The sequence below is a fragment of the Oryctolagus cuniculus genome, chromosome 13 (genome assembly GCF_964237555.1).
Source record: "Oryctolagus cuniculus chromosome 13, mOryCun1.1, whole genome shotgun sequence".
Classification (NCBI taxonomy): Eukaryota; Metazoa; Chordata; class Mammalia; order Lagomorpha; family Leporidae; genus Oryctolagus; species Oryctolagus cuniculus.
The window spans coordinates 13,408,172-13,434,013 of NC_091444.1; the positions used below are offsets into that span (position 1 = coordinate 13,408,172).

Consider the following 25,842-nt stretch of genomic DNA (forward strand, 5'->3'; position numbering starts at 1 on the left):
GAATACAAAATAAGAATACTTTCTGGTAGCATCCTCACTCTGGTTCCCAGATCCAAAAAGTAAGGGATAGTATGGTAGAAAAAGGCCAAGTGGAATTCCTCCTTCCTCATTTCTCCAATTCAGAGATTATTCAGAGATGTTGGGATGATTATATTCACATATCCACTTGTCTCACTTACTTGGCTAGTAAAAAACAAACATAAAACCAGGTGAGTCCTGAAGAATGACAGATTATAGCAATTAAGTGATGATGCCAATTACTGTGACAGTTTCATATTGTTATCAGCATCCTGTTGCCAACTGGCTTGTAGATATTGACTAGGAAGTAGATTTTGCTTGTTTTTCTCCCTTCATCCAATGTGAAAAACTGAAGCAATTTCTATTTATGTTGTGGGGCAATACTATAGCATTACTGTCTTATCTCAGAGCTAGTCAAATCTCTCTAAACCACAGTATTATCCAAAGCATCTGGATTTCTTGAAAGCTCTCAAAATATCCCAGTGGTCTATTTTACTGATGGCATTTTCTAATTAGGATCAGTGAGTGATACGTAGCTGTCAAGAACTCTGAGGATCTGGATTTTGTCCCACTTGCATCATAAATGCTGGCAGATGATTTGATAGTCCTGGGTAGTGACAAGTAACTTCATTACCCACAGAAAAAAGTAGTCATATTGTTTATATTTTTATTCACATGGCTTTCTCTTGCTCCACAGGTTTCATGGGGCAGTCCAAGGGTCCATGATGAATTCCAGCACACACAGTAGGTTGTTACAGGAGAGAACACTGAGCTGGAAATTTTAGCTTTTATAGCACCACCCCTGGGAAGGTGGACATCACTGCATCCTTCAGGATTGCCCTCTGCAGACATAACCTGGAGAAATGGCCTGGAGAAAGACAGTCAAGACTTTACATTCTTGGCATAACCAGTAAGAATGTATAACCAGGCCCTTGGTGAGCTGTGTCTCTAACAGCAGCAAGCATTCTAGATGCCAGAAATACAGCAAACGCAAGTCAGACAGGATATGTCTGTACTAATCATTTTTTCATTACTATTACAAAATACCTGAAGCAGGCTAATTTTGTAAAGAAATGGTTTTGGAGGATCACAGTCTAGCAGGTGGGCCCCATGGGGTCAGCCTCTGGTGATGGTGTTCTTGCTGGCAGAGTTCTGAGGTGGCACAGGGCACCACATGGCACGAGACAAGAGCACATGTGTCTGCTTGTGTTTCTCTTATAAACTACCAGGATTTAATCAAGAGGGCTCCACACCCATGACCTCATTTAATCTTTTTCTAATTTTTTTTTTTTTTGACAGGCAGAGTGGACAGTGAGAGAGAGGGACAGAAAGGTCTTCCTTTGCCCTTGGTTCACCCTCTAATGGCCGCTGTGGCCATCGCGCTGCGGCCGGCGCACCACGCTGATCAGCAGCCAGGAGCCAGATGCTTCTCCTGGTCTCCCATGCGGGTGCAGGGCCCAAGCACTTGGGCCATACTCCACTGCACTCCCAGGCCACGGCAGAGAGCTGGACTGGAAGAAAAGCAACCGGGACAGAACCTGGTGTGCCAGCGCCGCAGGCGGAGGATTAGCCTATTGAGCCACAGTGCCAGCCGACCTCAATCTTACCATTTCCAAAGGCTTTACCATAATTGGATTAATTTTTCATTCTCTTACTAGCGTTAACATGATTTTGTTGTCTAACCTGCATGGATTTGGGGGCCAAATCATATTCAAACCATAGCATTCTAACAAAGTTCAGAGTTTTGCCACATCAATAAAGTTATAGGGTTTCAATGGTCAGATATGCCAGAATATCCATTCTAAAATAAATTACCACTTGCTATATTTTGTCTTGTTTTCAGGCAGTGAATACTTTATTAGGGTATGTCTCAGCAATCTATTTAACTGGTAAACTGCTAAGATCTGCATTTTTCAAGTGGGGCCTGGACCTGGGAAGGCCTCTGGGGCAGGTCCAGGTTGCACTGAGTGCTGCCCGGCTTTTCATGTTACATGGCCTAAAAGACTCAACTGTGTATGACAATCAGAGGTATAGAACAGAAGCTCTGGCAAGTTTACAGAGCAGAATCACAACACAAAATTCCAGGCTTAGCAATAAGGTCAGTCTTCCTCTGCAGACAAGCACTCACCATTTGAAAAGCTGATCCTTTTTTAGTTGTTTTGCTATTGGGCTGGTAGAGACTAAATGTCTAAGCCTAGGGAGGTGACTATACAAGCCAAACTGTCTATCATCTCAACTATTACCTAGTCCAGGTCGAAACAACTAAGACCTGAAGCCCAAATCTGGCTCCCTGATGTTTAGGAAATTTTACTGGAATGAAGCCATGCCCATTCATTTGCATATCTTCCATGATAGCTTTTCTACTACAATGGCAGAACAGCTATGAAACAAATCATAGGCCAGTGCCACGACTCAATAGGCTAATCCTCCGCCTGCGGCACCAGCACACCGGGTTCTAGTCCCGGTCGGGGTGCCGGTTCTGTCCCGGTTGCTCCTCTTCCAGTCCAGCTCTCTGCTGTGGCCCGGGAGTGCAGTGGAGGATGGCCCAAGTCCTTGGGCCCTGCAACCGTGTGGGAGACCAGAACACCTGGCTCCCGGCTTCGGATCAGTGTGGTGTGCCTGCTGCAGCACGCTGGCCGCAGCGGCCATTGGGGGGTAAACCAACGGAAAAAGAAGACTTTTCTCTCTGTCCACTCTGCAAGTCAAAAAAAAAAAAAAAAAAATGGGGGCTGGCACTATGGCATAGCAGGTAATGCCATTGCCTGCAGTGTCAGGATTCCATATGGGTGCTGGTTGAAGACCTGGCTTGGCCAGTGCCGCAGCTCACTAGGCTAATCCTCTGCCTGCGGCACTGGCACACCAGGTTCTAGTCGCAGTCAGGGTGCCGGATTCTGTCCCGGTTGCCCCTCTTCCAGGCCAGCTCTCTGCTGTGGCCCAGGAGTGCAGTGGAGGATGGCCCAGGTGCTTGGGCCCTGCACCCCATGGGAGACCAGGAGAAGTACCTGGCTCCTGCCTTCGGATCAGCGTGGTGCACCAGCTGCAGCGGCCATTGGAGGGTGAACCAACGGCAAAGGAGGACCTTTCTCTCTGTGTCTCTCACTGTCCACTCTGCCTGTCAAAAAAAAAAAAAAAAAAAAAGACCTGGCTGCTCCACTTCCAATCCAGCTCTCTGCTATGACCTGGGAAAGCTTTGGAAGATGGCCCAAGTCCTTGGGCCCCTGCACCCACGTGGGAGACCCAGAAAAGCTCCTGGCTTCAGATCCCTGCAGCTCAGAAGTTGCTGACTATTGGGGAGTGAACCAGTGGATAGAAGACCACTCTCTCTCTCCTCCTCTCTGCCTTTCAAATAAATAATTTTTTTTTTTTGACAGGCAGAGTGGACAGTGAGAGAGACAGAGAGAAAGGTCTTCCTTTGCCATGGGTTCACCCTCCAATAGCTGCTGCGGCCAGCGCGCTGTGGCCGGCACATCATGCGGATCCGAAGCCAGGAGAGGAGACAGGTGCTTCTCCTGGTCTTACACGTGGGTGCAGGGCCCAAGCACTTGGGCCATCCTCCACTGCACTCCCGGGCCACAGAAAAGAGCTGGCCTGGAAGAAGGGCAACCGGGACAGAATCCGGCACCCTGACTGCGACTAGAACCTGGTGTGCCAGTGCCGCAGGCAGAGGATTAGCCTAGTGAGCCATGGTGCCAGTCCAAATAAATAAATCTTTTTAAAAAATCATATGGCCTGTATAACTTTAGTGTCTAGCCCTTTACAAAGAAATCTGCTGACTTGAGATACAAAGGATCATAAAATTGGATGTTAACATGCAACATTCCATTACTTGTCCCACAAACTGGCAGGTAGTAAGTAACCTGTTGTTTGACGCCACTTGGCTTGGTGTAATTTGTTAGTTAGCAACAGATGGAACTAAGCATCACACACAACACTGCCTCCAAATCAGAAGACTCACTTTGCAGAAAAGGGCCCCTGCTTGTAGAATCTACTGGTCTTCCAACACTCAAAAGCAGCTCCCTTGATAGAATGATGGCCTGTTTAACACTGATGGGGTGCTAGGCGGAGATGACTGCATGCAAGATTGGGGTTCTGTCCAGTGGTGTTCTGGTTGTGCCTAACCAGTCACCATTTCTACCATGGCCAGCAGGTGGGGGTCTGGAAGTGAGGGGGTTAGAGAAAAGAGGGGCCACTCTAGTATTATATCTTACTCTATTAATAGGATTTTGCTGTATTTTTTAAAAAATGATTACTTGAAGCCAAATAGTCATCACTGACATTTGAATTTACATTAGACACTCAACATCGTTAAATAGTTTAACGGTCTGCGTTTAGTAAACAAAATATTTCAAAGTAATGTGTAGCTTATGAGAAATGAAAGTTCTTAAAATGTGCCCCAAGATGCTTGGTTTTCCATTTGTCAATGGTCTTGCATTCAATTTTTTTCACAGGCATGCAGAGCACAGTGTCTCCATGCTAAGACAATATAATAAAACCTAGATGGGCTTATCAGGAACAAACTTCATATTTATTTTAAATATCAAAATAACATAAAGAACTAGTTCGATATACAAGACACTTCCTATTCTTCACAGAGAACTGAATTTTTCTATAAAGACATTGGTACTTAATAAACATGAGACAACCAAAATATCTATAAAACTCACAATATATTTTACACACAATTGACAATAATGAATTTTGACAGTTTAGATTTTTTTGTCATTTCTTTTAAAAGTATCCTTAATTAAAAACAAAAATTATGATTTGAGACTGAAAGCAAGTTCAAAAGCATTTCCACTTTAATGTACAACATAAATCCCCTTCATCAGAGTATTTACCACACAACACGCAGCAGCTGAATGCCCAGCTTTGTGTCATCTTTTGGCAGCCACATTCATCAAGTGTGATACAGTTTTATCAAGAGGCATGGATAATAAGAGTTTGATTGTTGGAAGGAATAAATATTTTGACACCACAGTACATTGTCCAACTTTAATGCAAGCAGGAATACCAAGCAAAGAGGTGCAATGAAAAATGAGATGTGCACATGCTCTTCAGTTAAGAGTATTTTAGAATCTCAAACAGTAATTTAAGCACTGAAATTATTTTTGTCTAAGAATTTGGAAAACAAGAGTCATTTCCATCTTTGTACAAACCTCTATGCTCCAAAAAAGATCTTTAATTTCTCTATATTTAAGTGGCTGCAGAGACTAAATATTACTTATGGGATTTTTCAAGAGTCATAGACAGAAGACCAATACATAGCAAGTTGAAACATAAATAAGCAAAACGTAGGCACACTCTCTCTACTAAAACCTGCTTTCTCTCATCTTCCACATAACCTAATCCTATTACTTCTATCTTATTAATGCTATTTCCCAAGAGAAAGAGCAGAAAGCATGCTAATATTATTGGGAAAAATGCACCTTAAGTAAAAATGATTTCAGAGGAAATAAGGCAGAAACCCCCACCCCAAAACCACTAGACTATAAGAGAAACGTGTAAAAGAACAAGAAAAAAAGGTAAGATGTAAGGAGAAAGTGTCTAGAAACTGTTTAGAAAATTACTCTCATATTATCCATTATTCACTCTAAAGCAAGTAACATTTATCATACTACTTAAGGTTTAGAAATGCTACTTGTTCCCTATTAAAGAATATGTTTTCAGTCATCTCAAATTTGGCACCAAATCTAAAAATATCCAAATACGATTGTTTAATCTATTTTTTCCTGAGTTCATCAACTCAAGTTACATGTTGGTTGGGATGTTGCTGCTCCTAAGGATAAATTCACCTCAAACTATCACCTCTTGTTCAGTTTTAGGCAAACTGAAATAAGAAGTCTTAACAGTGCAAAGTTGTGTGGTGTGGTTATGGTAACTAGTTATTTGATAAGAGACAGACAGAAAGAGATGGAAAGACAGACAAATGCCCTACTTATCTGTCAGATTCCTCTAATAAGCATCTAGAGACAGGCCCTGGAGTGGCTTAGAGTAATGATAAAGGCCACGATAGATAATTCTTTTAAAAAAATATATAAATCATAATAACAAAAGTCCACACTAGTACTTAGTGCCAATTTTTCTATGTAAACTTAAAGCAACCTAAAAAAAAAAAATGTTGCCTTACCAGCAGGCAACTAAACATTAAGACCCATAATCAAAAAACCCCCGAACTGAAAACAAAACATCATTTATTAACCAGTACAATCTAGCCAGCAGGATCAACCGTAACTATAACACATAGAAAAGGCACAAAGCATTCAATACAGAAATGAGTGGGTATAAAAGGACACTGTCAAAGAGCTAATGCTCAAAATCTGACTTTCCATCAGTGATGTTTTATACTATGGCAGGAAGAAAACTCAAGCTTATAAACAAAGCAGCTTAACTCTATGTTTGCACTTATAGAGTGAAAAGCAATGAACGATATCTAAGTACTTATTAGCCCTTAAATAACAGTTTATCTTCACTCTACAAAGATGTTTCAAAATTTTTAAAATTGATAGAAAAATGTATTAGTGTACCTATTTAATGATCTACCACCACTTAAAAGGAAGTCTCTTAGTAAAGCACCAATCTAAAATCTTTTTGCTGTTCCTCTTCTCCCAGCAATGTCTAAATTACATAAAAGTATGCAAAGATCACTACCTTTATAGGTATTGGTTAAATCTTGCTGGCACAAGGAACAAACCCTAACCTCAGATGGTATTTTAGGCTGCAAGAAGCAGATAGGGTTTCTTAGAAAAATAATCTTGACTTGAAAAAAAAAATTCTAAGGCAAAAATTATTTTCATAATATGTGGTGTAGTGTAAAAAATAAGCTTATCATTTAGCATTTGATAGTGTTCACTAAAAACATAACATTCAATTAATTAAACTGAGGAAAACAGTATTATTACTTGTCACCAGTTTGTCAGTATGACTATTCCCAGAGTATTTTTTCTGTTCTTATTTTTATACATATAGACACAAACACTTAATACTTCATCTCAGTATTCAAACTAACGACTTTTTAAAAATCCATTATTCCAGGACTTCAAATGTGCTTCTTTGGACAAATATTTATTCAAACAACAAAGAATTTATATTTTTTAAACTATATAATACCTACTAAAAATCTTTGGTGCATTTAAGTTCAAAACCAATTTCTGTACATGATAAATTATTCAATGTACAGATTAAGTGCTAACTGCTATCTGCTAAAATTAATTTAAAACAATAAATTATACTCATAAAATAAAGAATTCAGAATGAGGCTAAACTTAGTTACCAGATTCTAAATTTTATGTATATTTACAAAATAAGCAGATTTTAGAGTTATAGAAAGGTCATCTGAAAACAGGCCTCATACTTTTTGTGCCAACTTCAAAATCTTATATACATTCAGTTTGCCCAAATCTATGAGGTTTTTACTATTTAAGATTTTCTTATACTTCTGGAAATTAGAGGCAGCAGATGAGTTTGTTGTTGTGTTGTTTCTGTGCACCTGTTGAGACCATTTCTTCCTAAGAATTACAGTACCCACTCTGTTGATTGGGTTAGGACTAAAGGAGAGAGAACGTAGTGCCTGGCACACAGTGAGCATTCATCAATGCTCGCTGCCCCTTTCCCTACTAGTAGCTCTGCTACTTCTTGACCACATGAGCTAAAGTGACTCCTTTCATCTTAATCTCAGATTTCTCCTAACATGGGAACACAGCATGTCCTTTCTATTTCTGAGCTGGTTATGAGGTTCAAATAAGATAGCATGTGTGAAAGCATTTTATAAAATAGTAAACCACTATTCAAGTTTCAGTTATCTCTAGTAATAACTAAATACAATTATACAATATTTCACTTTATATAAGAGATGTATTCCAGAAGAGTTCTATGTAAACCAATTCCTACTACTAAATCATATATTTAAAGCATTAGGACATCATTATTGAAGGAACCCTACTGTAAATACCTTCAAAAAGCAAAGTATTCTTTTCAATGTGAAAATGCAATATCCTTTTTTTTCTGCCATCAAATATATAATATACCATATACATACACACATATATATACCAATTGCCTTTCTGTAAGTCCAAATTTTTTATATTCGGTTATATGTAAGGCAGGTATATTTGCAGGTAAGATTTCTTTCCATTATAGTAAAATTTTTAGTTAAATCTTGTCAGTCTTTATGATAAAAATCATAAAGATAGGTATGTTTAGATCAATTTGAAAGCCTAACAGAGCAACAGTACCTCATACCATCAAGCCCAGCCATGTAAGTACCTCAGATATAACATTTCCACAAAAAGTAAGAATGATTTAAAAGGAAATAATGCAGTAATTAGGTGTACTGGTCCTCATATAATTATAACCAAACCTTGACAAGTGAGGCAAAAACTCAGGTTGGTTTTACCATTTATATGAGCTACTTTGGTTAACTGCCTCCATTCTCAACATTTTTTTTTTCTTTTGTTTCATCTTCACTAGCATGGCAAAAGTTCCTGTAAAGTACCTTCATTTCTTAAGTGCTTCAGCAGAGAATTCCCCCCATTTCTAACTGGTTAAATTTTATTCATTAAAAGTTCATTATTTTATTCATCCCCCCCCCCCCCAAGGGCCAGGCCAGACTTTACAAACAAACAAACAAAAAAAGTGCTTAACGCAATTGGGAGTGTAAACACACATGAAACAGAAAATGTTTAAAACTGCTAGTTTCCAGTAGTTCACATAAAAATGACATGCTAATAAATCAACCCTGCCTAGTCTAGTCCTCAAGCAATCTTCCTAGGAAATATTTTCCTAGTTTAAATTTTAATTGACTTGAAAATATGGAAAGTGCATGTCCTTACAGGTAAGTTATAATTTTAACTTTTTCCTCAATTAATTTTAATCAGCGAGGTTTTACTGTAACTGTTATTTCCTTTCACATGTCCTTAACTTTTGTCTCATACAAAATAAAAATCAAGGATAATTACAGACATTAATAAAATGTGAAAGCAAATATAAAGACCCGAATCGCATGCAAATTTGTATATAAGTAGTGGTTGCATTTAGTTAAATGACACAGAGTTAAATTAGACACAAATTTTACAATTTGGCACCTCTTATAACAATTATACATGAAATATCTAGGTTCTGTTCCTTAGTTTCAATCAAAGTAAATGAAATCAAACAAGTATATTCAATGAAATGTCGTTAGTTATAATCACCCCTTCCTTAGTGAGATGAAGACTTATGTTGTATTACATTGTTAATGTTTCTGAAATAAATGGCAAAGTACAAAAGGTGAATCAGAATGACATCTAGTTAAAAGTGTCATAGTTCTCTTAGAACATTTTTAATTTGTAAACTTTAATGCCTAGACCTAAGGTTTTATTTCTTATTCATAATAATTGAATACAGGTAAAAATCAATTATCTGGATAATTATTTCAACCCTATACTTTGTTTAAAAGTTAATCTTACATTTGTTTTCTGGCTTTAAGTTTGTCTACAGTCCAAAGGATGACCTACAATTATGGACAGATGGAAAGACAACATAAAAATATCCAAGTTTTTTTTATAAATTCAAATTCCTAATTTTGATTTTAAAAATCTGGGTGAACTGATAATGAACCTTAAGTTGGGATAAAGAACAGTTGCAATTATTCATATAGTCTTTACATTCCTCCTTAAAGGCTGCATGGTCCTGAAGCTGTTTGTTAAGATGGGAAAGGGAGAAAAAAGGAATGAGACTAAAGAATAAAAATTTCTACTGGTGATTAAAAAAAATTGTCAGTAGCTAATAATTCTGAAAAATTTGAGAACCCATTAAAAATTAGTACTAAATCATCTTTTTAAAAAAAATCACAAAAATATTTGCTTCAAATACTATGCCAGAAAATGTGTCCAAATATTCATATGTTCAGTAAACAAACACACATAGTTTCCTTGATATGAAACTGTTCTGAGGACTTGGGAAACCAGAGAAAATAAAAAAAAAAAATAGCAGCCCTATTAACTGATGAGCCATCAGCTCTTGGCTACATTAACATATGACCACCAAAAAGTCTGTGGAATGTTTAGATGGACTCATGAATGATGCTCACTAGTAGAAATATTCTGAACAGCAGTAGTGTTATCAAGGCCCAGTAATGTACCAAGATAAGACTGTTCTCTAGGATCTAGCATTTGTTCAGGTCGGACTGGATGAACTATATTTGCAGGTTGAGGAGTGAGAGTATATTTTTCAAGAAAAGCTAAATCAGCTGCTCGAGGGTAATCGGTTGATTGTGGTGGTGACGACAGGATTTCATGAGAAGATGGAGGCAGAGTAGTAGTGTGACGCACCAGGTCACTGGGCGGGTCAGGCATGTGAACTGGGACCAGTGTTACTGGAACACAAACTTCAGCAGACACATTCTGTAACATAGTCTTCGCTTCTGATGGATAAACTTTAGGCTGGTCCATATACTGTTTTGTTTCTGTTTGAAAGATTTTATCATCAGATGAGTACTCTACAGGTAAGGACACAAGTTTTTCCTCCGAAGTACTGAGGGGATCATCAGGAGACTTTATCCCGTGAACGTGGTCAATGTGGTATTTCAGCTTGTCTTTCCGCTTAAAGGTTGCATTACAGTGCTGGCAGTTGAAGGGTCGGGCATCAGAATGAATAACCAGATGTTTTGTTAAAGTTTTCTTAATTCTAAAAGACTGATTGCAAATCTGACACTTGTATGGCTTTTCACCTGTATGAACAAAAATGAAATTAAATGCACTCACTTGATAACATGATTGTATGGTGGCAATTTTTTCATGTGAAAACATGCAAGAACTTAGTAATAGCAATAATATAGTATAAATCACAAAACGGAGACAGGACAAGTAAACTTACATCTTACCAGCCAAACCCTAGTTGGCAAGCTAGCCAACTTCTAAGCCTAGTTCCCTAACCTGTAATGTGGTAATGTGGTAACAGTACCTCTTTCATAGAGTTGGTGAGTGGATCAAATAATAAAGTAAAGTAATTGTGCTTAGCATTCTACCTGGCATGTGTAAGTGCTTGGTAAACCTAAGCTACTATTATTATTAACATTGTTTAAAGTTATCCCTACCATAGCCTTCAAAAAGATTTCTTAAACTAAAAGATATGATTTCCTCCAATCTAAGGAGGATAAAAATCAAAAGACAAACTCTGATTGACCTACTTCTTTGGATGAGAATGAGAAGTAGTAATACTCATCTTCAGCCTGAGGTCAAAGTAAGGAAAGTTGATCAGGGTAAAAAGTAAGTAAGTGGGACCAGTTTTCAATTCTTCCTGAGTCAGGTTTTTTTTCTTTTTTATATAAAACGTTGAAAATTTCTAGGTTATCCAATATGGTAGACAGACTAATGAACTCTCCAAGATGTACATATTCTGATTCATGGAACCTGTGAATATGGTACCTTAGCTGGTAACAGAGCTTTCAGATATGAGTCAGGTGTAAGAACTTGAAATAAGAGATTAACAAGATTATACAGGTGGACCAAATATGGTCCCAGGAGAAGGCTGGATTAAAGCGACATAACATGGGAATAGCATACTACATCTTATACCCTATGAACCAATCTAGATTTAGTACAAAAATTATTGAAGGCTTTACATTAAAAAAAAAAAAATCAGTCAATATACTTTGTACATTAATGAAATAAAGGAAAATAACTTGATCATCTTAATAAATGCATAACACTGGAGAGTATGCAAAGCAATACAGCATCCCATCCCCCAAAACAAAACAAAAACAAGGGGCAGGCATTGTGGCTCACTGGATTAACCCAACACTTGGGACACCCACATCTTGTATCAGAATTCCTTAGGATCCTATCAGTTTCCAATCCAGCTTCCTGTTACTCCATCTGAGAAGGCCAAAGATAATGACCCAAGTGCCTGGTCCCTGCCACCCATGTGGAAGACCCTTATGCAGTCCCAGGCTTTGTTTCAACCCAGCCCAACGCTGGCTGTTGCAGGCATTTGGATAGTGAACCAGTAGATGGAAAATCTCTCTCCCTCTCTCTCTGGTCTGCTTTTCAAATAAATAAATAAATACAATAAAACCAAAAAGCATTTGTATTTGTGCACCAGAATTACAAGGATTTAAAAGGGAAAAATAAAACTGTCATTATTCAGATGACCTATTCTATGCTTAGAACAATCCAAAACATCTAGAGATAAAACTAAAAAAATTAATAAGAGAATTTAGCAAGGTCAGTTCAAAAAGTCAATATATATGCATATATTCAATTGCATTTTTATATATAAGAAATAAAAATAAAACTGAAAAATATTTCAAAATTTATACAAAAGCATCAAATTCCTAGATACAAATCTTATGAAAGATGTGTAAGGTACCTACACTAAAAACTAGAACATATCATTGAGCAAATTTCAAAAAGAAAAAATTATAGAGGGATATTCAGTTTCTATGGAATATATGATTCAATACTATAAAGATACTAAATAAAGGAAAAACTGGGCATAAATTCACTGAAATTCAAACAATGTCTGCTAGATATTTCTGTGTGTGAAAGCTATAAATGATTTTTAAATTTGTATAAAAAGAAAATAAGAATAATAAAGATATTGAAAAGATGGCAAAGGACTTATGATACTGCACATTAAGACTCATTGTAAAGCTACAGTAATTAAAATTGAATAGTGTTAGTGCAAGGAGATATATAAAACACAATAAAACAGAATCAAGCTCAGAATCAAGTCACACATATATGATCCTTTAATTTAAAACAAATATGCCAATTAAATACAGTGAGAAAAAAATGACCGTCTTTTCAGTACATAATGCCAGAGCAACTGGATAATCACATATAGAAACAAAATTCTCCTCAGCCTTACCTAATAATAAATACAAAAATAAATTATAGAGGATTTACAGGTCTAAATATGAAAGTTGAAATAAATCTTTTAACCTTAGGCTAAATGATACAAAAGAACAAAAAAAGATGCTTGACTTCTTTTAAATTCAGAACCTTTGTTCACTGGAAGATCCCACTGCAAGAGTGAAAAGATAAATCACAGAGTAGAAAGGAGGGCTACACTATATATATATATATAATATACTATATTATAAATAAAAACACCAAACAATGGATTCATCTCACATCTCCAGGCTATAGAAAGAATTATTACCAATCAATTAGAAAAAGGTAGACAATTAAATTTGAGAAAATGAGCAGACAATGAGTCTGGGGTGCCATAAAAATAGGCACCCCAGTGACCCATAAGCACATGGAAAGGTGCTCAACATCAGTGCTCATCACAGAGAGGCAAACTAGAGCCATTGCAGACAGTGTTACCCATCAGCAATTGTAAAAAACACAGCGACAATGTGGGCAAAAACGCAGAGCAACTAGAGTTCTCAAACTTCATTGGTGGTAGTGGAAACTGACACAGTTACCATGAAAAACTGTTTATTATGAGCCAGGGATCCCAGGGCCAGGCAAATACCCAACAGAAATGAATGCAAACGTGTATGAAAGGACATGGATGAGGTTGTTCAGGATAGTCTTACTCATAACAAAACTAAGTATAAATCAAGTGTACATCAAAGTAAAATGGCTAACGTGTGTAGATTTACATGATAATGAAAATAAACAACTGCCATAGAAGAATCTCCTAGACATATTACTGAGTGAATGAAGTCAGACAAAAAACTGTGATTCCATTTATCTGAGGTTCAAACATGCAAAACTAATTTTTTATGATGTAACTCAAGCAGTTCTTATCAATGTCAAGGAGGTTACTTCTCTGGGGGAGGCTGCAGATGCTGCTTCTGGAGTTTTGTATCTTCATCTAAGTAGTGGCTATAAAAACTGATGTATTCATTTATAAACATTCACTGAGCTGTCTATTAAGATTTAGTAAGATCTTTAGATATATACTGTAACAAAAATATTTATTAAGACCTTTGGGTGTTATACTTATTTATTAAGATCTTTTGGTGCTATACTTCAATAAAAATAACTTACCAAGATTTCACCTCGAATAAAAATTTTAAAAATCAGCCAATACCAAAATCAAGTGCTAAATTTATTGTCAGCTTTATGCAAACTTTAACTAATGTACTCTATTTCAATCAACTACTGAAGCAAAGAAATAATTACTGCTTTGTGGTTAACACAAGCAAAACAAACATGGATGAGAATAAGCCATTTGTACGAGAAAATATTATATATTTTCCAATAATTTCTCTAATTATGCATTTAAAACAGCCCAACAAATTAAAAGGTAGTCATAGGAAAGCACGATAAATAATTAATTGAACAAATACTGAGCAAATACTATCTGCACACCCCACACTATATACTGATCAAGTCAGTCTCATTTCAAGCAAATAAGACAATTGACATGGCCCAAACTCAAATTAATTCACTATATTATACCTCATGTGATGAAAAGATATACTAACAGAGAGAAAAGGTCTGTTTGGAATACGGCTAAGAGGATTCCAAAAAGCAAGAACTGAGCAGTGCATCTAAGGCACAGAGGCACCCAAACTACAGACAAAGAATCAGGGAAAACAAAGTTACTCAGATGGCCACTGCAGTATATACTGCTATACAGGTAAAGGTGGTTTAGCATTCTTCAAATTTCTCCGCATGAGCAATTCTGTAGATGTACTACCCAGTTTACTCTCTATCTATCTTTGGTAAATTTCCTTCTGATTAGCAAATTTAGCAACTCTGCTTCCCCCTATTCAACATACATTAATAGGTCACTCTCTAGAAAGAAAATGAGATGAGCAAACTGACATTTTTGTTAATTAATTTTCAGTAATTACTATGAACTACTCAAAATACTTAGAACTTTCAGCACACAGATAAAATGGAACCTTACAAATCTCAGAAATGGACTTGGGAAGTGGCAACCAGTTCTCAAAACACTCAATCTAAGAATCCTACCTGGGCTACCTTGCTGGTCACTTTCAATCCAAAGCTGGCAAATTACAGCTCATAAACTAAATCCAGCCTGCTGCTTGTTTTTATAAATAAAGTTTTATTGGAACGCAGTCATCCTCATTTGTTTACATGTTGCTTGTGGGCAATTTCATAACACAACAGCAGAAATGAGTGACTGTGATAGAGATGGGCTCACACACCTGAAATACTGACTAACCCTTCACAACGGTTTGCTGACCCATTTTAGATTATTTCACCCTTTCATTCCACAATGGCCAGTCTTTGCTTTATTCTGTAACAGAGCTTCAGTTCCCAAATGGCAGAGACTTGTCTCAAAGTACAATTAACCGGGGCTAGTGCTGTCGCACAGTAGGCTAAGCCTCAGCCTGCAGTGCTGGCATCCCATGTGGGTGCCAGTTTGTGTCCTGGCTGTTCCTCTTACAATCCTGCTCTCTGCATATGGCCTGGGAAAGCAATGGAAGATGACCCAAGAGCTTGGGTCCCTGCACCCACATGGGAGACCCAGAAGTTGTTCCTGGCTCCTAGCTTAGGATTGGCTCAGCTCCAGCCGTTGCGGCCACTTAGGAAGTGAACCAGTGGATGGAAGACCTCTCTTTCTGTCTCTCCCTCTAACTCTATCTCTCAATTAAATAAATAAACCCTTTAAAAAAATAGTACAATTAACTGCAAGATAGCCAGGAAGAAATTTCCTCATTGCCATGGGTCTCCAATAAATTACCATAAATTGATGCTCTCAAAACTTTTAATGCAATTCAGCCAGCACTGCTAAATTTCTCCTTTAGAATAGCTCCTGAAGTTTCAAAATTCTTAAATTATCAATGATTTCAAACTAATTTTTTATAAGTTCAGTATCTCTTGCAAATCATTAGTTCTATTAAGCTGACTGCTTAAAAAACTGTTAATTAGTTCAAGGAGGCAAACAAAGACTAAGGCAATCTATAAGAAAGAATCCAACATATTTTTTATTTCAAAATGTGGTAGCATCTCCCAGGGGAAAAAAGAAACAGTTAGACAATGACAATTTCTAGAAGGCAGCTGAAACACAGTAGTCCACTACAACTATATATAAATGATGAACAGCTTTGTAATAAGGAAATAGTACAATGTTAACTTGTAAACAAGACAATCAAGCCATATTTGCATTATTCTTTTAAAAGAGAACAAAAGGAACAAAACCTAAGAAAAGCCTTCAGAAAGTAAAATAAAGAGGATCAATAAACAAACAGAAAAGGGAAAGATGAGAGCTAAAATTTTAGTAAAACTGCAAAAAACTTCTTTGCCAAATTATAAAAAATATTAAAATATCAAAGTTTACGTAACAGAATAGTGAAAAATATTACTCACTCATGATATGAACTTCAATACAATGAATACACAGTTTAATGAGGAAAAAAATTTTAACCCAAAACAAAAAAGTTTACATGTTCACATTATACTTCTGAGTAGTTACACAAAAACATTTAACCACTGATTAAATTTTACCTGAATGTGTCCGAAAATGCATTTCTAGACTTGATTTGCCTTTAAAAATTTTCTTACAAACATCACACTGATGAAATGTTGCCTTATATCTAAGAAAACAAAAAAAGTTTGAGTTTTTCAATATAATTGTATGAAAATAAGTTAAAATTTCACTTGCAGTTTGTCTCCGGTTCTTCCTTCTGTTATACTCAACAAACGAATCTATAAAAATAAGTTCTTAAATTTTCAATTGCTTTAAGTCACTGAATATTTATCATTAGATAATCAAATATGTAAAGGAGAAATTGGAAATACCTCAATGGTGGGCTTAAGAGGGAAGGGAAATGGCAGAAATTTGAGATGCCAGAACCATTCTGTATCTTGACTGTACTGAAGATTATGGGACCTACATAGTTGCAGACTAAAAAGAGCAGGAAATATACGCTGAGGCTGATTAAAAAGAAAGTCCAACAATCGCAAAATCTGTATTCATCAAAAAGGTGACACTGATATCACTGGTTCAGTTCCTAGCAAGTATTACAAATTTGAACTTCATAGGTATCTATATAAAAAAAATGAAATACTAACCCTTTACTTTCATTACATATAGACATAAATAAAGCTAAAAAGTACCCTAAAGTTACCTTGAAAAGTGTTTTTGGATTAAACAATTCTTAACATTAAATTTTAATAGTGAAGACTAAAATAATTATAAAACTGCCAGCACTTTTTAAAAAAGTTTTCCTTAATCATTTATTTGAGAGGCATGGTGACAGGGAGAGAGGAAAACACAGAGAGATATCTTCCAACCATTGGTTCACTCTCTGACCACAACAGCTAGGGTTTGGCCAGGTAGGAGTCAGGAGCGAGGAACTCCATTCAGGTCTCCTATGTGGTTTTAAGGGACCCAAGTACTTAATCCATCATCTGGTGCCTTCCAGGTGCGTTAGGCAGAATCTTGGGCACTCCAATATGGGATGTGGGTATCCCAAATGATAGCTTAACATACTGAGCCACAACCCCACCACAAACTATTAGCATTTAAGTGACAGTCATTGGTAATGCCATTATCGCTTCATCTGGGGAGCAATTCATATCTAATGAACATATGGCAAAATTATTATGTCAAGAGGCTATTTAATATTCTCTAAGATTGTTCTTAACATATCCAGTAAGTTTTACCAGAATGTTTAGCACATTATAACCAACACTACATAGCAATGTAATACACCATTCACAGTTTTCACCACATCTACTCTAACATTTACAAGACACAAGCAAAAGCCTTGCCTCCTAGGAACTTCTACTTGATGAAACACACAAAGTGATTTGGATTTGGCAAACTGGAGGCATCAGGAGAACCTCAGCAACAGATTCCTAAACTCTCTTCTTGGTTTGTCTCATTCCAGTTATATTTATGGTAGATACAAATGGTCACCATGGGTCCATAAAGATAGAGGATGCGGTACTCAACTAGGAGCAGTTTTGCCAACCGTGGAACACATGGCAATGCCTGAAGATATCGGCGACTTTTATAACTGGGGATGAAAGAGTAAATGCTACTGGTATTATTGGTCTTTTTTATGAAACTACTTTGTAACTGGGGCAGGCATTGTGACAGAGCTGGTAAGACCACTGCCTGTGACACTGGAAATCCATTTGGGCTCAGTTTGTGTCCTGGTGTTGTACTGTCAGTGCACCTCCCTTCTAATAGTCTGGGATAAGCAGCAGAGAGTGGCCCAGGTTTCTGGGCTCTTGTACCCACGTGGGAGACCAGGAGGAAGCTCCTGGCTCCTGGCTTCGGTCTTGCCCAGGCCCAGCCATTGTGGCCACCTGAGGAGTAAACCAGAGCATGGATGTATCTCTCTGTCTCTCCCTCCCTTTCTGTAACTATTTCATGTAAATAAATAAATCTTAAAAAAACTATATGATATTATGATGCAAAGAAATGGTGGGTAAAAGTGTTATTATCTTAGTTCTAAAGAAGGGAGATACCCAAATGCCTTCTTCACCACCATGTATGCACAGAGAGAAAAAGATGTGATAAAGCAATAAAATTATAATTTCACTAAGTTTTAACCTTTCAGATCTCAGCCTTTTTAATACTGTGATGAAATGGGAAGTACACATGAAGCAATTCTAGTGCATATGAAAGTATGACAGCTGTCTCAAGAAAAAGCACTTCTTCAAAATCAAATGAAGTGAGCAGTCACTTCAAAGGGAACAACTGATGATAAAAGTTTCAGCTTTCAATTCAAACTAATTAAAGACTTTGGAAAACACGTATTTTCTGCCACTGTGATCCTGATAGCTTCCCAATGCTCCTCTCTGAGAGAGAGGCCATGCTAACAAATGTAATACATTGATACCACACCGTGAAATGTGCCATCTGGAGAAACTGTATAACTTAGTGAACCTGTAACTTCAATAACAAATGCATAACATGAAAAGAGCATGTATGGCCAAAAAGTAAATTCAAAGTACAAGACAGACCCATGAACTGAATGGAACAGATCGAGAACATTTTATAGATCTTGTTTCAAATTCCACCTGGCAACTACCTTTACAAAACAACCACTTGTTTAATTTAGTAGTGGTGGTAACAAGGACATTTACAATTATCTGAGAAGGCTATTACAATGCTCCATTTGTTTCCAATTCCATATCTGTGTGAGGCACACATTGCAGCACGTATGACAACCCAGCTGCATTGTAGTAAGCCATTGAAGAGATTCATAAAAATGTAAAACAATGCCACTCTTCTAATTTCTTTAGCTTTATAAAGTATTTTTATAAAATGCTATTTACATTAGCATACATGTGTATTTTAAATGAATTAATATCTGAAAATTTTCAGTTTTAATTTCTCAATGATTTATGTAATTCATGTAATACAACTTGTATGTTAGATTTTTCACATTACATAGTTTATAACAAAATAGCTCCTTGCTGAATAATTGTTAAAGATATAAAGAGGTCTTGAAGGAAAAAAAAAGTTACAGAACCCCTTTAGCTAGTGAGTTTGTAGTTCTAACTCTTTTTTCCATCTATCCTCACAACGTGTTGAAGTTCTTCTGAACAGCATCATGCATATTGTTGATTATCCCACCACTCAGCAACATTCCTAGCATATACTGAATTAATAATTCAATGAGGGGCTGGCATTGTAGCAAAGCAGGATTAAGTCACCACCTGCAATACCAGCATCCCACATTGGAGCAGCACTTCAAGTCCTGGCTGCTCTGCTACTAATACAGCTTCCAGCTAACGAGCCTGGGAAAGCAGTGGAAGACAGCCCAAGTACTTGGGCCCCTCCCACCCACACAGGAGACCAGAATGCAGTTCCTAGCTCCTGGCATCAGCCTAGCCCAGCCCCAGTCGTCACAGCCATTTGGGGAGTGAACCAACAGATGGAAGTTCTGTGTCTCTTCCTCTCTATCCTCTACTTTCAAATTAAAAAAAAAAAAAAAACTTAAAAAAATTAGATACATTGATTAATGAGTGAATCAGCTAACATTAGTGAAAGAAATAATAAACATATGAAAATGTAAAAAAGAATACAAATAGCACACTCTCTACTCCTCTTCAAAATGATCTTTTATGTACTACATTTATATGCACTATGCATATCTTGTTCATATGTAGCACTTTTTTTTTAAAAGATTTATTTTATTTATTTGAAAGACAGAGTTACAGATACAGGTAGAGACAGAGAGAGGTCTTCCATCCGCTGGTTCACTCCCCAGATGGCTGCAATGGCTGGAGCTGCACCAATCTAAAGCCAGGAGCCAGGAGCTTCTTCCGGGTCTCTCACGTGAGTGCAGGGGCCCAAGGACTTAGGCCATCTTCTATTGATATCCCAGGCCATAACAGAGCTGGATCGGAAGAGGAGCAACCGGGACTAGAACCGGTGCCCATATGAGATGCCAGCGCTTCAGGCCAGGGCATTAACCCACTGCACCACAGCGCTGGCCCCTATATGTAGCACTTTTAAACGACACTTCTTAGAACCACAGATCATGTCTGTTACTTATCATTCACCCCAAATATCTGGTCTGGGAACATGAATTTTTCCAACATTTTATACTCAGTAACTAACTTTAGTTAAACTGTGATATCTGAATTACATTAAAAAGCTGATGTTCAAGACAGCAAATTCTTTCTTCAGATAAAACATTTTATTTTAAATGCTTAGTGTGATTAGAAACAAGTTTAAAGGCCGGTGCCGCGGCTCACTAGGCTAATCCTCCGCCTTGCGGCGCAGGCACACCGGGTTCTAGTCCCGGTCGGGGCACCGGATTCTGTCCCAGTTGCCCCTCTTCCAGGCCAGCTCTCTGCTGTGTCCAGGGAGTGCAGTGGAGGATGGCCCAAGTGCTTGGGCCCTGCACCCCATGGGAGACCAGGATAAGTACCCGGCTCCTGCCATCGGATCAGCGCAGTGCGCCGGCCGCAGCGCGCCGGCCGTGGTGGCCATTGGAGGGTGAACCAACGGCAAAGGAAGACCTTTCTCTCTGTCTCTCTCTCTCACTGTCCACTCTGCCTGTCAAAAAAAAAGAAACAAGTTTAATTTTTTTTTTTTTTTTTTTTTTGACAGGCAGAGTGGATAGTGTGAGAGAGAGAGAGACAGAGAGAAAGGTTTTCTTTTGCCATGGCTGGCGCACCGCACTGATCCGAAGGCAGGAGCCAGGTACTTCTCCTGGTCTCCCATGGGGTGCAGGGCCCAAGCACCTGGGCCATCCTCCACTGCACTCCCTGGCCACAGCAGAGAGCTGGCCTGGAAGAGGGGCAACCGGGAAAGAATCCGGCACCCCGACCGGGACTAGAACCCGGTGTGCTGGCGCTGCTAGGTGGAGGATTAGCCTATTGAGCCATGGCGCCGGCCCAGAAACAAGTTTAATTTCTGACTGCAAACATCTTCTAACTGCTGTCTTACTAAACATAGTAAATAGGCAGTATATTTAGCTCTCAAAGAGCAAAAGCAACCAAAGATAAATAATATCCCCAAAGAATTCCCAGATTTCAAATTAGTTATTGACTTCAAGATCTACTACATTTTAGCCTCTGAAGTACTCAAAAACAAGCAGGAAAAAATATGAGTTAATTCTTTTAGTGCTACAAAGAAGTAACAGATGCTACACAAGAGCTTGTTAACCTATCACCAGTTGAACAGAATGAACAAGACAAGCAGTAACTTGCCTCCAAATGAAACTCAGCCAATGTTGTAATTATCAGAAACTTTGGTTTTTCACTTACTTTTGCCATACTTTCTCTCCCAGGTGCACACTTTTATAATGAACAGTGAGATGATCCCTACGACCAAAACATTTTCCACATTCTTCACACTGATGAGCCTTTTCACCTTAAAACAGTCACATATTTTTATTAAAATATGCATTTCAATTAACAAAAACTAAAATCTCTTGGTGTGAAATGTACAATGAAAGCCAAGTCATCCTTATTTTGGACTGTTTCCTTTACATTCCCAATTCAAATATGTTTCCTCAAAGCATCCATGCTTAATTCATGCATGTAAATCCTTTCCCCACTTGGAGATGAAATAAGAAGTCTTTTGTAATACACCTCAGATCTCACCTTTCAATGTAACAAAGCAAGACAGATTAAGTAATTTCGAAACTCAGAATTTTAAAAAATGTTTATATTCCTAAAAATGTTTGGATATAAAACACTCCAAATGGATTTACATTAGAGATTTTTAAGAAGTAAAAAAAAAAATCTGATTTTCAGATCTTTGTACTTAATTTTAAAAGACTTTCATCTATGGGGATTTCTTACATTCACAATGAGCTAAAACACAAATGTAGTGGAAAATTCTAGATAAGTCCAATTTCTCATCCCTGTTCTTGCATTCAGTTACAAAGCCTTGGTCTTTAAAAATTCTGGTCTCAATATTTATGTGCAATGTCAGTATGTGATCTCTAGAATTAGGAATCCCAAGTTCTTCGAAAAATGAAAACATATTCATTCCAATGAAGAAAGTTATCAGATCTTTATCATTTACAAGTGGTGATAATAAATCAGACTGGCTTGCTGAGACTTTTAAGCAAATGATTACTGTCTGTTATACTTTATATAATACTAGTAACGTCACCTGTTCTGTGTCATACAGATGGCTCTTTACCACTACTGTAATTACATAATTGTTCCCTTAGCACTCTTGAACAACAAAATCGGAGGAAAAAAACCCCAAATATAAAAATTATAGAGTACAAAGATTTGAAATTGATCATTAATGTACTATTAATGTACTTTTTTTTTTTTTTTTTTGACAGGCAGAGTGGACAGTGAGAGAGACAGAGAGAAAGGTCTTCCTTTGCCGATGGTTCCAGGTACTTATCCTGGTCTCCCATGGGCTGCAGGGCCCAAGTACTTGGGCCATCCTCCACTGCACTCCCGGGCCACAGCAGAGAGCTGGCCTGGAAGAGGGGCAACCAGGACAGAATCCGGCGCCCGACCGGGACTAGAACCCGGTGTGCCGGCGCCGCAAGGTGGAGGATTAGCCTAGTGAGCCTCGGCGCCAGCTAATGTACTCTTCTAAAGACAGAGTTTCAAATTCAATATAATGGAAAACTGAACATCAAATTATAATAATTGCCGTTTTAAAAAATTTTGCTACTTCTCAAAATTATCCAAGTGACAAATATTACCATAGTTTCTCCCTTTGTGAAAAGTGCCAATACCAATTACCACACAAATATACATAATATCCAAAATGAAAAACTTGAGAATTATTTAAACTTTATAGTCACAAAGTAAACAAACATGTCATAAAATTATGTTGCTTTCAGCTACTTTTTAAAAAAGGCCTTTCAGATCACTATTTAGTTACAAAGGAGCAACCAAAATATACCAACTTATTAAAATTACAGTCAACATAAACATGATGTAATAGTATGTCCTTTCCAGATATTTTTTAAAGGATTTCGGAAATAGCAATACAAAACACAGCTTACCTGAATGTATTTTTTTGTGCTTCGTAAGGTGGTCATGACGAATAAATGTTTTACCACATTCATCACATTCATATCTTTTATCATCGTGATGCACTCGTAAGTGAAGTCTATAATAGAAAAAATATTAAAGATGACTGAAATGGATATTTCAGAAAGAAAGACCTTGATAATTATTAATTCCTCCGTTTTTATAATTTTCAGAGTCCTTCCCAGTTTTTCATGATATGAAATCATGGTTCCTATTCACCTCTTTCAAAAAAGCATTTCACGGGAAACATCTGAACTAGAGGTTAAGAAGTCAGGTGGAATGCCCACATCCCAAATCAGAGTGCTTGAATTCGAGTCCCAGATGCCTATCTAAAACCAGCCCCCTACTAACAGGCGTCCTGAGAGGCAGCAGGTAAAGGCTCATATGTCACTCATATGGAAGACCCAGACTCTATTACTGGCTCATGGCTTTGGCCTAGCTCAGCCCCAGAAGTGATGAGCATCTGGGGAATGAACCAGCAGCTGAGAGGTCACAGTCTGTCTCTATCAAACTAATAAAAACAAAAAAATTTTTTTAAAAAAGCATTCAATATTTGCTCATGCTGAAGCCACTTCTGGGTGATATTCTTTCTGGACTTATAGATCCTATATCTGTTTAACTGAATCTACCAAGTATCTGGGGGTATCATCCATTTAACTAGCCAAATCTAAGAGATATGAGGAGAGGAAAAAATAGAAATTAAACAAATGGAGTAATTGTGATATTGACAGCAAATGATACCACAAATGATAGAGAATCTCGTTGTAGGCAACTAATACTACTTACATATAGTTGAAAATTTACTGTATTAATAATTATATTACATTTTACTACTTTTCTCCACATTTATAAAATGTGGACCATTTTCAGGCTGGCACTGTGGTGAAGTGGTTTAGGACCCCCTTCTTGTGACACCAGCATCATATATTGAAGTGCCAGTTCAAGTTCCAGCTGCTCCACTTCTGATCCAGCTTCCTGATAAGGTGCCTGGAAAAGTAGCGGATGATGACCCAATTATCTGAGTCTTTATCACCCACATAGGAGACTCAGATGAAGTTCCTAGCTCTTGGCTCCTGGCTTCAGCCTGGCCTAGTCCTAGGTGTTGTGGGCATTTGAGAAATGAACCAGTGGAGCGAAGACAGAATCTCTCTTTCTCTGTTTCTCCCTTTCTGTCACTCTTTCATATAAAATAAGAAAATTTTTTTAAAAGTGTTCATTTTACTGTCACTCAAAGACAGATTATAAAACTCTTTTTACTTGATTATTTTTATCCTCATAATCCTTTATCTCCTTGCAACAGGAGTAACTTTCCCATTCACTAATTTTCAAAGCAGGTAACTGTAACTGAAACCAGTAAACTGGCAAGACTAAATCTAAAGGAGAAATATACTGCTTTAACATAGAGAGAAATAATAACTAAATCATAAATATTAGTCTTAAAATTCTTAAGAGCCTAAGAAAAATTAAAACTGTATATACATTTCACAATAAGGAATTATATATTATTTATTTAGAAAAAAACTTTCCATAAACTGCAAATGTAGTCAGGGATTCAACCATAAAAATAATTAAATAAGTTATATGTACAACTAATATACAGAAGACTTTCTAAAACTGAGGATTCCAGAGTTGTAAATGTTGCCATATTTTCATGGTAAGGCATCATTTAATGAACAGTAGAGAAATACATTAACTTTAGAACATCAGACTTTTAATACATTTTCAAAATAATAAATATTTAAATAACATTAACTTAGTGAAGACTTTAGTAAACACAATAATGAAATATTTAATAATGCTTCATAATATAGAATGAAGGTAATAAAAACATTGGGGGAAAATCTATTTAGTAATAATTTTTATGCATCATAAAGCCCAAGAAATGTTTAATTCAATAAGCTGAATTAGAGAAATGATGAAAATCTGGAATATGTAGATTTAATTTTATCTCATTCAATTTAGAGAAAAAACAGCTTTACTCACCTGTATGAGCTTCCATGGCGAAAACTTTGTCCACAAATACTACAAAGATGAGGCTTTTCTCCACTGTGGATTCTTAAATGTTCTTTCAAAGTAGTTCTGTGTTAAAAAAATGTATGTATTTAAAGATTTTTAAAATGTCAGTGTAGATAAGCTACCATACTACAGCAACTGTCTTTCTCTTACAACACTTTTGTTTTTTGTTGGACTACTCACGTCAGTATACAAAAATGTTTGCTCTATTTCCTTACAAAAACAAATATAACTTCAATCTCCACCACTGGTTTGCTCAGAGATCTGATTATCCAAGCAAATTTTGAAGAAGTATAAATTTAAAATGTTCAACTGTTACTACTGAATTAGGTAAAGCTGATGTCAATTTTGGTGGAAAGGTAATACTATTTAAGTAATCAAGTTTATCAACACTATTCTTTTCAAATATGTGCTGAGGAAT

At 37.1% G+C, this 25,842-nt stretch overlaps 1 protein-coding gene across 1 annotated transcript in view; it reads right to left on the reverse strand.

Moving 5' to 3' along the window:
* Nucleotides 1–4,521: 4,521 nt before the first annotated feature.
* ZBTB41 (zinc finger and BTB domain containing 41) overlaps nucleotides 4,522–25,842 on the reverse strand; it is a 49,551-nt gene continuing 28,230 nt past the window's right edge. The window contains exons 7-11 of the mRNA XM_002717682.5: nucleotides 25,392–25,487; nucleotides 23,381–23,487; nucleotides 21,663–21,768; nucleotides 16,431–16,519; nucleotides 4,522–10,723 (exon numbers count right to left, since the gene is read on the reverse strand). Of these exons, the coding sequence (XP_002717728.1) occupies nucleotides 10,068–10,723; nucleotides 16,431–16,519; nucleotides 21,663–21,768; nucleotides 23,381–23,487; nucleotides 25,392–25,487 (1,054 nt within the window). The 3' untranslated portion in view covers nucleotides 4,522–10,067. The remainder of the gene's footprint in view (nucleotides 10,724–16,430; nucleotides 16,520–21,662; nucleotides 21,769–23,380; nucleotides 23,488–25,391; nucleotides 25,488–25,842) is intronic.